An 11000-nucleotide genomic window follows, 5' to 3' on the forward strand; every position below is an offset into this window, starting at 1 on the left:
TTAGCAACCTTGATTAGAAAGGCACCTAATTCTAGTCACACTTTGGGCACTTTATAGGGAACTCCATTGGCACCATTTCGTTTTACTTTTATTAGTAATTATCATAGGTTGGTGTCTTGGTGGTGGTAGCATTCTTCTGTTTAATAGGGCAGCCTAGTATTAAAATGGGCACTTGCAATGCCTAGTATTGTTATTTATGTGATGCCAACATTGGAAAATAACATGAGCCTGTTTGAATGTTTTCTCCCTGTCTGTTCTACCCATTCTGGGAATGGCATTTGATCGGTGTGTTTCAAATAATTATGGATGCACTTGTACATATGGATTCTAATTTGGTGGTAGTGTATGATGTATCTCATGTTGTGGAAACTATTGTTTGTGTTAAGCAGGTTCATTTTTGGATTGAATCAATGTGATAAAATCCCTGAAGACCAGTATAGGTTGAAACACATGTTGGCGGCAACCTATTAAAGATGAATATGGACTCTATAAATGTTGACCATTGACTGTGTATAATGATATGACAAAAGTATTAGGTTATACCGCAAATGGTCCATACCTGTTCTTCTATTCTGGAATTGCTCCAAGTAATTAAAGACAATGTGCCACTTAAAGGGAATTTTCTTTAATATATCCTCAGTCTGGGTAATTTGACCCTTTTAATGTTGTGAAAACTCCTATGCAGTGTGTAGAGCCTTGCTCTTTAATGGCAAGTCCTACCCAATTGCCATTTTGTCTCCCGAAAGTGGAACATGTTCAACACTCTTAAAATCCTGGCCAGATCACTGCTTCAGGGTTGTATTGCTGCACTTGCACTGATCATAATGGCAGTCACCACTACACATCGCGTGGGTTAATCACTTAAAGCGCGGGTCCTGTATCTATGGCAATTTTGTAACTGCCCTTGCGGCTCTTCGTGCAGTATGAGCAGAGTGAACCATCTAGTCAAAGGGTGATATTGGCGGGACCTTTACTCTGAGATTAATTTCTTGGTCAAAAGTTGCAAGACCCTTGCCTAGCATATATTGCTCCACCCTGGCATGAGTGGCAGTTCTCCTAATGCACACCATTTATTACTCAACAATTGAATCATCGCCTGCTAATGATGGCAATATGTATGGCCTTTAATGTCCTACAAGTATTGGATAGTTTTCAGCTGTATTGTTATTCACTGCAATTGTGGATTTGAATGCTGGATGTTCATCCGTAGGGCATGGACACTGGCAGAATTTTAGGCCGGCTACTGTTGCCTGTCACAACTTCATTCATAAATACCCTTTATACACGGGAAATGATTTAGTGAGGGGAAGAAGCCATTGCAGACAGGTGAATGGTGGAATGATTAACGTAATAGTCACTGACAACATTTAAAGGTGTGCACGCTTTTGCTGCTGCCTGCTCCTTTTATTTCTGGAAAGAGATGCTTCCCCCCCCCCCTCCTCCCCATGATCAAGATCACCCTTTAAGATGGTTCATTGGGTTGAATCTTGCTACTGCAATCTGTGTGATCTGCAGGTCACAGGTTGAAATCCTTGCAAGGCGAACTCGGGCCTTTAAACCTTCCCAGGTCAATAAATGAGTACCAGTTTGGTTTGGTGGAGTTAGTGCCATGGGCACAGCTAAGTTTCTGTATAGGGTCTGGTGACAGGTGCTCATCCTGCCTGCTGTGGTAGTTCCCTCATGCATTCTGCTGCAATGCCGAGTAGGATCTTTCATCTAATGCATGGGTCTGCAGCCTGAGGCTCTCCAGACGTTTTGTACAACACCTTCCATCATTTTGCTGGCTAGGGCTGATGGGAGTTTTAGTCCAAAACATCTGGAAAGCCAAAGGTTGCAGACCCCTGTTCTAGTGGGACCCTTGTGGAGGAGGCAGCCTGGCAGACGTTGGCAATGGACATGTTCAAAAGGGTTTCTTCTATTGAAGGGCTGTTTCTTTGTGCAGAGGGGCTGGTAAAATTGCAGAAAGATTCTTCTGCACCTTGGTAGAGAGCAGTGACCATTAGTTTTACAGGGTAGTGTCGTCCAGCTTGATACATAACTAATGGAATCCTCTCCTTTTCACCCTCAGTGCTCTGAGTTCTGTAACCTTATACAGAAACTCAGCCTTTAGCCGTGTTCATCTTTTTGGTCTCAGAACTCCTCTATTACTTGTAATACCCTTATAACGTATGGAAGGGGGTACTTTAATTCCTATTTATTGTAGTATTGGCAGTAGCTATTAACGTGTGGTTCGCCATAGGAAAAGCCCTTTCTGAGATGCTCATAGGTTTTGGTGCAGTTTGCTAAATCGTCTAAAAAAACCATTAACCGGCTTGCCTCAATTAACTCATCAGTATGCGCTGCCACCAACAGTTGAAGTAACAGGAAGGCAGAACCATGGAGCCATTGATATTTTAATTAGGCTGCCCATGACCGGAAGATGGTGTGCCTTCCCCCTTCTTGAGATGCTATGATGTACCTGTGGCTGACACATTCCAGCTGAACATGACCAGGGAAGACGGCGCCTGTAGGTTGTGTCCTCCCGGAGTGCACGTCGCTATGCGTTTCGTGCGGTGAGCAGGCAAAATGTGTGTGGAATGGCTTCACACATTTCAGAGGTTGAACTCCCATCATTCATTTTTTTTAAAAAAAAACCGAAAGCCCAGGTGAGCGCTCACTCCCTGTGTAGATTGTAGAATTCCTCACACCGGACCTCCAAAATGTGCACTTACTCCTAGCTATTGGTGTGCTATGTGTATGTGGAGAGCTGTTAGTCATACATGTGGGTGGGTGTCATATATGCCAGGCTAATATCTAACTACTGTTGCTCTTATGGCAAGATCCTGCATGCATTGGGTAAGTTGATTCTTGATTGTCACTGAGTGCAGCATTGGGGTTTCTGAATGAATCACTGCGAGGAACTTAATCTATTAGTTTTGGAGTTGTCTCATGTACTCGCACTTAAGTGCGCCCTGTTCCCAGTGCTTAGTTGCCGTATAGTGTCGGGTACACATTCAATTTTTAAAAATCTCTTTATTTAAAAAGGATGGAACGCATAGCCCGTTTCCTATATAGGGATCATTCCAAGAGTGCATGATATCGTTTTTTTGTTTTGAAGCTTGCCTTCCAGCTTTTCCTCCTATACGTCTGGATCAGCAACTGTAATGCAATGTGCATCCCTGCAGTTTTGGTGGTGATGTTGCATGTGACTTTGCAGATGTTGCTGCCTTCAGGCTGGAAGTTGCTGGTTTGGTTTTTGGTGGTGACCCATCTAGATGGGAGAGTCCACAATTAGTCAATTGGTGATCAGCGCTGTAAGTCTGCATTAGCCGCTGCTATGGGGGTTGATAGAAATGAAGACGTAAGCTAGAGCTTGTGAACATTCGCATAAAGTGCAATTCAGCCTAAGTAACTAACCCGTTCGAAATGTCCCTGTTTCCTGCATCAATAATAGATTAGATAAACCCTGGACATGTGTTCGTGAGTTGGCTAATGCTCCAGCTTTTGAATCTGCACACTAAAGCCTCCGCTATCAAATCTGCAGAAACTCCCATGTGCTAGTCGAACTTTCTTATTCCGAAGTCAATAGATTAACTTGAGAACTATTCAAAAATGGTATACAGGCGTTGCATTGTTGGTATTCTTTTATGGCTATGTTCCTTGTTACCAAGCCCCCCACACTTGTGGTCGCACTGTATTCAAATTCTGCATTAACCTATCAATTTCCTTGGTTGCTGCTTTTTTTTTAATTGGATTCAAGCAGTCATTGCTGCACTAATGATTTTTGATAATCCTAGATGTTGGATGGATTACATCTAACTTTTTGGGAACCTCATAAGTGTCATTAAAGCCACCCCTGATCCTTCCTCTACTACTCTTATTCCACGATTAATATAATTCTGCACATAGCACAGCGAGATGAGTGGAGATTTAATTCTTCATAGTCCCAATTCTGATACGTGAGCAGTTGTACTGATACCATCTGTTTGTATTCTTTAGGATTGCAGATGAAGAGCCCTGAAAAGAAACGCCGCAAGTCAAACACTCAGGTGTGGAGAACAAAGGGGGCAGATGGGGTACGGTAATGGAGTGCTGCATGGGAAGATGGAGGGTGGTGGGGAGGAGTGTGTGCATTTGTTTTTATTGGGGTTTTCATGTGTTAATGTGCAAACAATTTGCCAAAAATAGCTGTTTTCGTTGTGCCATCCTTGGTGTTCTTTTCATATCCTAATTTCTTTCTAGCTTGTTTGAAGAGCTGTTATCTTGTCTCTTTTTATGTTCTGCATTCAAGACCTCTCTGCTCAGGTGTCTAATTTTAAATTCTGCTTCTAAATACTCATTCTTTCACTGGTACAGTATTGTGGAACGACTGGTTCAAAGCCTTCTTGATGTTTAATTTCGGTCCAATTCACATCAGTATTTATGTGCAATCAGTTTTATGCCAAAAGAGCTAGTCCTTGTGTAAATATACTAGATGGGGACAGTGGTAGGGAGTGCACTTTTTTGACATCAAATCAGTACCAATAACATTCCACACGTGTAGCATCCCTAAAATCTTAAATTCAAATGTCACACTACCATAATAGTTGATTTCCTGCACAATAGGAAACATGTGGTTTCGTCACCTGCCCTACATTTGCATAGCAACTTGAATAAAGTAACTGATAAGATTGCTCCAATTCAAATACAGCGAAAGCAATTAAAATGATGGAAATAGCTGGCTTGAGATCAGGTGGAAGGGGAGTAGGGTTGGTTGAAGTTTAGAAAGCGTATTAGAAATTGGGTTCCATAACAAAAATGCTCCTTTGTTAGCAGCAATGCCACCTGTTCTATGAGGACAAATTTGCTGTCTTGAAATCCTAAAGGCCGATTAACCCATGCAATTTCTTTTGACCCAGACAGCCTCTCAAAATGCAGATAAAGTGTAGCCAAAGATGAAACTTGGATGCATTTTCTTCATGGGTCGATGTTGGGGCAATTGAGAGAAGATTTTGTGTGGGCAGATGGTTATGTAATATCCAGGTCATTTTTCGTCATCTGTTTGTAAAGCAGTAATGTGCCTGTTGATTTGTATCCACAAGAGGAAGAATGTTCTGCTGTCCTTGTGTGACGATTCGTCTGTCTGTTAGAAAAATGTTGCTTTTGGTGATACTGGTAGTTCTAATGTCAGGCGCCTAATGCATCAGAGAGGCTCTCTCCTATCTGAGACCGAACCAAAGATTGGTGTTCTGCTGACATTGACTTACCTGGAGTTGCGGAGGAGTTCTGTTGACTCTTTCCCTGCATGTTTACGATTGACTGGTTTGCGGAAAACCAGAAGCCATGCCCGGTGAATTATACTAGATAACGCCTGCTTTCATGTTTACACGTCAACAATTGTCATTCCTGAATTGAAGGAAGGTACAGGATTTGTTTGTTGGGCCCTCTAGGCAAAAACGACAAGACTGCTACTAACTCTGAGCTTTACAGTTAATGTAGTCTTTCAGTCCTGTTATTTTAAACTATCTCCACAATCGCTGCTCCCTATAGCATTCATATTATATCTTTTTATCGCCCACCAGTCCTGTTGGTCAATCTATTGACCACCTCTCCCAACTAATTGACCTTCCTTCCTGATCGCCTCATTGTCACTGGTCTTTAATCTCCCCCCCCCCTCCTCTGTCAATTGACTTTTTAGCTCTCTTCTCCTTAACCACTCCCTCTCGTACACTCTATGCCCATCCATTCAAATGGAAACTCCCTTGACCAAATTCCCCTCTCCTCAACTCTTCGCATGTGTCCACCCTCTGATCATTCCCCCGTCTTTGCCTCAATATCCACTCCTACTTCCACCTCACTCTATTTGCCACTGTACCATGTGCAAGTTCATCTGCTCCAAATTCCATAGCTACCTCTATGACCTACACCACACTCTCTCTCCGCCAATGCGAAATTCACTGTTTCATGCACTGATAAAAGCCTTGCCTAGCTTTTACGCTACCTTCGCCTCTAACTTCCCTCTTACTACATTCACTCGTAAACCCTCCACCATCTCGACTTTCTGCTAACAATCTATATTAACAATCTACCTCTCTACAATCTAAAAAATGTCCAACATTCAAAATACTCTCACAAATTACCTTCTATTCGTCCCAAATGCTCACTTTTCTCCACTACCTGCCTCTTCTGCGACAATGTCTTCCTTTGCCCCTGCTAACCCTGATGAGATTCTTGACATTCTCCTCAGTGCTTATCCTTCATTTATCCCCATCAACCCTCTATCACCACACATGGTGAAGCTCGTAGCTCCCAGTGTTGCTCCAGATCTTGCTTTCCTTTTCAACTACTAACTTTACAGTTCCACTTTTCCATCATCCTACAAGTCGGCTACTGTCATCCCTATCCTTAAGAAACCTAGCTTAGATCCTAAATATGCTGCCAACTTTCATCCTTTCTCTCTTCTACCTCACTATAATTCCCAGAGCAATGCGTTTTTAACTGACTCATGGAGTTCTTTGACACACACCACCTCTGGGATTCTAGCTTCTCGCCCTCTGCACTCTTGAGTCAGCTATCCTTATATCAGAAACTACATTTTTTCCGCTCATCATGCTACCCGTTCATCTAATCTCAACCTCGCCTCTGCCTTCCATACCGGCAACCATGCAGACTTCTCAGCACTATCTCTTCTAGGCTTTAGGGACAAGGGTATCACTTTGTTTGCTTTGTATCTCGTCCCAGACATTTCCAGATGTCTGGAATAGCCTCATCTCACATCACCACTCATTTCCCCCCCCTCTACAGTTGGTGTTCCCCAAGGTACTGCCCTGGGCCCACGTCTTGTAACTCGCTCCACCTCTGCTCTTGGCACTTTGATCTCCTCCTATGGCTTCTATCGACTCTTCACAGATTACACCCAGATCTTCTCCTTTCCCTCCTTATCTGACGAACTACGGTCAAAGATATCTGTCGCTCTGCCATCAAATACTGGATGGCATCTCACTTGCTCATACCCAACTCCACTAAGACTGAAGTTCTCGACTTCCCATCCAAACAGGCTAGCTCTTCTTTCCTGACTACCGTCCCTACTCTGTTTCTGCTTGCAACCTTGATGTCGTCTTCGACCCATCTCGCAACTTCTTGCTGTTTATCTTCAAATCTGCCACTATGGCTAGACTTGATCTCCTCAACATGTGAAAAATAAGACCTCTTAACTTCAACACTGCTAAGCACCTAATTCCCTTTTCAGTACTCCCTCAATCGGACTACTGTGCCAATCTACTACATGGCCTTCCCAACTATGCTTTTTCACCTCTCGACAAAGTCCTCAGTTTTGCGGTCTGTGCACTCTTCAATCTCCCCTGCTTCTCTTCCACTTCCCCAGCCTTCTTTCCGTTCTTTCTGTCTGAGATGGAGGGCAAAGTATAAACACATTTGCCTCATCTTTAAAACGCTTACTCTATTTAAATCCAACCTCCTAGCTCTCCTTCTTTCTGAAGGACCACTTGCATAGAATTCTACACCACCACATTTCTCCCCCGTCCCCCTCCCCACCGCCTATGACAATTCTGTGTCCCTTATCACGCACCACTGCATCCCCTTTCCCATTCCTTTATCATCATGCTCTACCGTCCTCGTATCGGGTTCATCTTTCTACCTCCCCTGCATCATCTGGTCTTATACCAACATCCTTTCACCCATTAACAACACTGGTCCTCCACTCTGTAAATCAACGTTAAAAGCTTTGCAACTATTTTTGTGCCAAAACTGCGTTTTTTTTCCCCCTGTAATTTTAATTAAATATTTTAAAAAATATATAAATGGGCAAGATCTTCTCCAAAGAAGGTGATATCCCACCTACTGCAATTAAAACACAGTCCGTGCCGCTCTGTCATAGTGAACCTATAGAAAATATGAAATGCAGCTTGCGAGACAAAAACTGACCCAAAGCTATGGTGTAAGAACTAGTTTCCACAGAAATACAATTGTACATTCTAAGACTAACAAAAGCAATGCAACGAGATGGGCTAAACCGCTTAAAATCAGGCATGGGTTTAGTTCCTGATGCAGGAGAGCCACTCACCAAGATTAGAAGTTAACAATAAGATGAACCAATGCACCCAACATAGTTGTCGAAGTTATGCAAGCCTGCTGTAATGGTGCATTACTGCGTTGCCTGGTATGTAGATATGTTATGTGGGATAAGGTGTGTCCCTTTTAATATGAAAGCAGTGGTGTTCCTGACACTGACTGCGTTTGTTTAGATTTCTTTTTCTGCTGGTCTCTACTGTCCTTTTTCGTATTATTTCTGTTCATTCTAGTTAAAGCACTTTTTCTAAATGTGATCTGACTTAAATATCCTTTGATTCTTTGTGTATTTTTCCTCCCCAGGGTCCTGCCTATTCCCATCTCTCTGAGTTTGCGCCTCCACCGACTCCAATGGTGGACCACCTGGTGGCATCCAATCCTTTTGAAGATGACTTTGGGCCACCGAAAGTGGGGGCTGGATCAGGGGCACCTTTCCTTAACAACCCAGCAATGTTTGGCAACTTCCGCATGCAGGGCGGCATGCCATCTCAGGTTCCGCCTGGCTATGGTGGGGCTCCTCAGTCAATGAGGAGGCAGCCACCACCCTTCCCGCCTAACCAGATGGGTCCTGGATTCAACATGCCTCAGAACCCAAACTACGTGCAGCAGGGAAACATCAGCTTTTCAAACCAGCCGTTTAATCAAGTGATGGGGCCAAGCTTCAGCCCTCCGGCAGGGCAGATGATGCAGGGGCCCGTTGGGGGCTATGGGCCCATGATGTCCCCTACCATGGGTCAGCCTCCCCGCGGTGACATGGGACCATCTTTAAATGCAGCTGGGGGACCCAACATGATGCAACGGTTTGGTTCACCTGGTAACCCTTTTGGCCAATCTCCAATCCAACGACCCAACCTGCCTCAGAACAACAGCCCTTTTGCTGGGGCAGACCAACATTTTTCAGATCGTGGGGAGGACAATGTAAAGAATCTAAATCCCCCAGGCAATGCATTCAGCCAAGAACAGCATGTGGGATCTCCTGCTGCTGTCAATGGCAACCAAGCAAACTTTGCCCAGAACAGTGGTGGGAGGAACAGCGGTACTCCCGAAGTAAATAGCCTTCCTCCAACCAACAAACCACCAGGAAGCTCTGGTCACCAGCCACCTCCTGGTCTTGTGTATCCTTGTGGTGCCTGCCGAAACGAAGTGAACGATGACCAGGATGCCATCCTCTGTGAGGCTTCCTGCCAAAAGTGGTTCCACCGGGAGTGCACCGGCATGACTGAGAGTGCCTACGGGCTGCTTACCACAGAGTCCTCTGCTGTCTGGGCCTGCGACTACTGTCTAAAGACCAAAGAGATCCAGTCTGTTTACATTCGTGAGAGTATGGGGCAGCTAGTGGCCGCCAACGACGGCTGATGTTCTCCCATGCTCTGTTTAAAGGGCGTAATTGCATGAGGTACTCTAGAGGGAGGTTTTAGCCGCTGTGGCTTCAGCCGGTAATTTAAACCTGTTGCACAAGTGCTTGTGTGGTGGATGGACCGTTTTAACAGCACTCTTGGAAGTTACCATAATGTTATCTATTTTTGGAATGTGCTCTTAGATGCTCATGAGTAGAAATGTGAGATTCTAGTTAGCAGTAATGTAAAGGAGGAACCCCTTTGGGTTATAGTTTTGTCGAGCAGGTATCTTACTGGTTATTAAAACCTTGACCCTTCTTAAATTATATTGTATTCCAATACCCCCAGTTAAGCTATAAATACGTTGAGACAGAACTGTACGCTCTTTCACTGTTAACATCATCTCACCTTCCCCTCCCCACTTGGTAATAGAGCAAAATGGTTGTGAGATGGATTTTTAAGCTCTAATTTCCATCCTGGTGGTGGAGCTGTTAAACTTGGGTGCTGTGGCCCAGCTCTTGCAAAAATAACAAGTCTTAAAGTGGCAGGACTACGAAAATGATTTGCGAAAACAATATTAAATCAAAAACCATCCAAGTATTGTGCGTGGGTTTCAAAAGTATATTGCACTTCCGAAGTGGAAGAGTAGGTTCAGCTTGACTCAAGTTTGGCATCTCATGTTATCTAAATCACTGCATAACTTTTTCTTTTCTTAGGAAAACTGCATCTCTGCATGAAGTCCTAATTTAAATGACTATTATGTAAAATGCCAAGACCTGGATACATTTGGGGGGGGATTACATTTCCAATTGGTGCAGATTTTAAATAAAAAGGTTGCGCATTTGTTCACCAAACATGCATACATTTCTAAGTGCAAGCGAGTTTGGAAAACAAATAGAGGAAGACTGTGATTGTTGGATCCAGTTTCATGCCACGGGCAGTTGCTTTTTCTGACCTTCGTTGTATACCTACAAAAATTTCTGCTGCAGTGAAATGTCGCAATTGGTACACGACTGGTGTGTGGGGATCCAGAGAGGACGAAGGAGATCTTGCAGCATTCGAGAAAGAAGAAGATATTGCAAAGATTTGGAATAAAAACGGAAAGAATCAAGCAACGGGATCTGGCCTAGGTCTCCCACCCACTGGTATTCTGGTATTGTAATTTCTGTGACGTACCACGCATTTTTTACACTCGTTTGAGCTGAAACAATAGCATCTTGTTAGAATGTCGTTTCTCATTATTGGGCTCTGCACAACTCAAGGGATTGGTTTTGACTCAAAAGGCCTGAACAGTTATCCAATCCTTTGACTTTTTTTTTTTTTTTAGTGGTCTTTATTTCCATTGCTTAAAGGGAATCCTGCCCCACCCCTGCACGCTGTTCGTCGTGTTGTCCCATCTCACTCCTCACCCCCAATGCCCCCTGCAGTGTAGGTTCATTAATCCTTGTTACATTTGTAAAGGACGAGCGAGTAGTTTCACTCCTTTTTGTATTTTTTGTTGTCCAACCTTTTTTTGTTGTCCAATCTTTATTTCTAGGTTTGTTAGTCTCAGATCTGTGAGCAGCAGCACCCTGGCTGAAATTGGCTAAACAAGTTGTCTACTACACGTTTTTTGAA

The 11000-nt window shown here is 43.7% G+C and overlaps 1 protein-coding gene across 2 annotated transcripts in view; it reads left to right on the plus strand.

Moving 5' to 3' along the window:
* Window positions 1-10237, plus strand: part of PYGO2 (pygopus family PHD finger 2) — a 40869-nt gene extending 30632 nt beyond the window's left edge. Inside the window, exons 2-3 of one of the 2 annotated variants that reach the window (XM_069608693.1) lie at window positions 3979-4028; window positions 8350-10237. In XM_069608693.1, the coding sequence (XP_069464794.1) occupies window positions 3979-4028; window positions 8350-9402 (1103 nt within the window). In that variant the 3' untranslated portion in view covers window positions 9403-10237. Of the gene's footprint in view, window positions 1-3978; window positions 4056-8349 lie in introns of both variants that reach the window. The other variant, XM_069608692.1, reaches the window with a different exon arrangement.
* Window positions 10238-11000: the final 763 nt, after the last annotated feature.

The sequence above is a fragment of the Ambystoma mexicanum genome, chromosome 4q, assembly GCF_040938575.1.
Source record: "Ambystoma mexicanum isolate Mex_15411 chromosome 4q, UKY_AmexF1_1, whole genome shotgun sequence".
Taxonomy (NCBI): domain Eukaryota; kingdom Metazoa; phylum Chordata; class Amphibia; order Caudata; family Ambystomatidae; genus Ambystoma; species Ambystoma mexicanum.